This window comes from Cariama cristata, unplaced genomic scaffold (assembly GCF_000690535.1).
Source record: "Cariama cristata isolate BGI_N322 unplaced genomic scaffold, ASM69053v1 scaffold24856, whole genome shotgun sequence".
Classification (NCBI taxonomy): Eukaryota; Metazoa; Chordata; class Aves; order Cariamiformes; family Cariamidae; genus Cariama; species Cariama cristata.
In genome coordinates this window covers 18,933-20,853 of record NW_009624202.1, presented here as the reverse complement: position 1 = coordinate 20,853, position 1,921 = coordinate 18,933, and the positions used below count along the sequence as shown (strand labels likewise).

The 1,921-nt window shown below is 39.7% G+C and overlaps 1 protein-coding gene across 1 annotated transcript in view; it reads left to right on the top strand.

Moving 5' to 3' along the window:
- The window catches only part of LOC104163935 (unconventional myosin-X-like), a gene marked incomplete at both ends in the record, with an annotated part of 12,102 nt that extends 10,931 nt beyond the window's left edge, over positions 1-1,171 (top strand). The window contains one exon of the mRNA XM_009703092.1: positions 1,063-1,171. Within this exon, the coding sequence (XP_009701394.1) occupies positions 1,063-1,171 (109 nt within the window). The remainder of the gene's footprint in view (positions 1-1,062) is intronic.
- Positions 1,172-1,921: the final 750 nt, after the last annotated feature.

The following is a 1,921-nucleotide window of genomic DNA, read 5'->3' as shown; positions in this document are numbered from 1 at the left end:
GGCATGCCTGAATTTGGTTGAAAATTTAGTGTCAGGGACCTACCACAATGCAAACTGCCAGTAATTGCTTCAAAGGGAGAATATCTGTAAAGATTTATGTTACTGATAGTCTGAGCTTGGACGTCTTTGGTACCTGCATGCCTCCTGTCGTTCTGCTGTGTCAGGTCTCGGGACCTTTACAGTGGTACTCTGTGAGGTGGAGCAGTACCACGTCCCTTTTTGTAGGTGTATGGTTGAGACTTCAGGACACACAAAGGGGTGGCAGAAGAGGAGGGAGCTGAGCCTGCGTGTTGCTGTCTCAGCTGCTGCCGTCACCCATCGTATCTGGTCATCCTGCCTTGCTGTGCGAGTTGCTTGTTTGTAAATCCCTTAAGCCCTTCGGTGCATAAGCTTTACCTGTTAATAAGCATTCCCTCTGTATGTTGTTTGTTCTGTTTCATAACATACCTGACATAACATCTGTCAATTGAAGTAGGTAGGTAAAAGTAGTAAATGAGTTAAAGCTGCTGGGCCTGGTTTTGCTCTTGGACCAACATCTGTCTGGAGTTCAAGTTAAAAGTTCTCTGTTTCTGTAGAAGTGGGAAGAGGACGATACCTGACTGATAGGGTAGAAAAAAGCATACACAGCTGGCGCCTGAAAGTGAGGCTCATGTGGGTGGTTATTTTGTGTTATGGCCCCAAACAAGCTGGAAGTCTTGTTTTTTAGTCTTCGTTCAGGTACAGCTTCCATTAAACTCAGAGGGATTTCTGGTTGAGTGAGTGGAGTAAAATGCAGTAAGGACTCTAGGACTTCACACTTCATTTCCCTAATGATGCGTTAGGAGTAGAGACAAAAGAACCTCCTTGTTTTGTTTTGCTTTGTTTTGGTGTTTGTTTTTGTTTTTTTTTTTCTCCACTGCATAAATTCTGCAAAGGCAAAATCTCTTGCTTTTTAAAGATTATGGAGAAAATTAATAAGCATTTTTTGGATGAAGGAGCTAAGGGACAGAACTTTCTTCGCGTTCTGTAGTGGTAAATCTCGTAGTCTGTTTGTATACTTTATACGTTTTCTTTCCTTTTCAGTCTTGATTTCATCTATGATCTATTCGAACATGTTTCAAGTCGCAACAATCAAGACACTCTTAAATGTGGAAGTAAGCACCGAAAACCCACTGTGAGTCTCCAGTTCAAGGTTAGTTAATGTGTCGTCTCTGCTATGTAGCTAATGAGTGATAGATAAACCCTGTTCAGTAAAGCGCAGTTGCAGATGAAAACTGGCAAAACTTCAGCATCAAAACATTGCTGTCTCTTCTATGAAACTGCACTTACTAATCAACTGAGTGGCCATACTAGCTAGCTTAAAGCAGACACTAACCTTTACATCACACCATCTGCACAAAATTTCTGTTGCTCTCCACTTGCTTATTTGTCCTTATTTTAAAGCTTATCTATGAAATTGGTCTGTCTCATGCTATTTCTTCTTTCTAATCTAAAACCAATGACAAAATCGCACAAAGGCTTACAGCAGTGCCTACATGCTAAGAAAAGTAAGTACTGAATAAATATCTCATTAAGGTGTTGCATTGCTTTTTAACATAAAGATTGGAAAGTGTTTTTATTAAACACCTTTTTATGAGGCTTTGTAGACCTCCCATCAAAAATGGCACCAAATTGAAATCTAGCATAAAGTCTATCTGCAAATTATTTAGAAGAGAAAGATTGGCACAAAACCTTTTCTAAATTGCATAAGTACAAGTCTGGATTAGTTGTCTTTCATTTTGTTTGAATTAATATACATTTGCACTGTTCCTTCACTTTTTTTCTAAAAAAAGGGAGCAGACTCAAACCCCTTGAGGGCAGATTTTATCGTAATAGGCTGTTGCTAAGTGTTGGATAGAACAGCAAGGAGTGTATGCTGGGGTGCACACAGTGTCTTTTATTA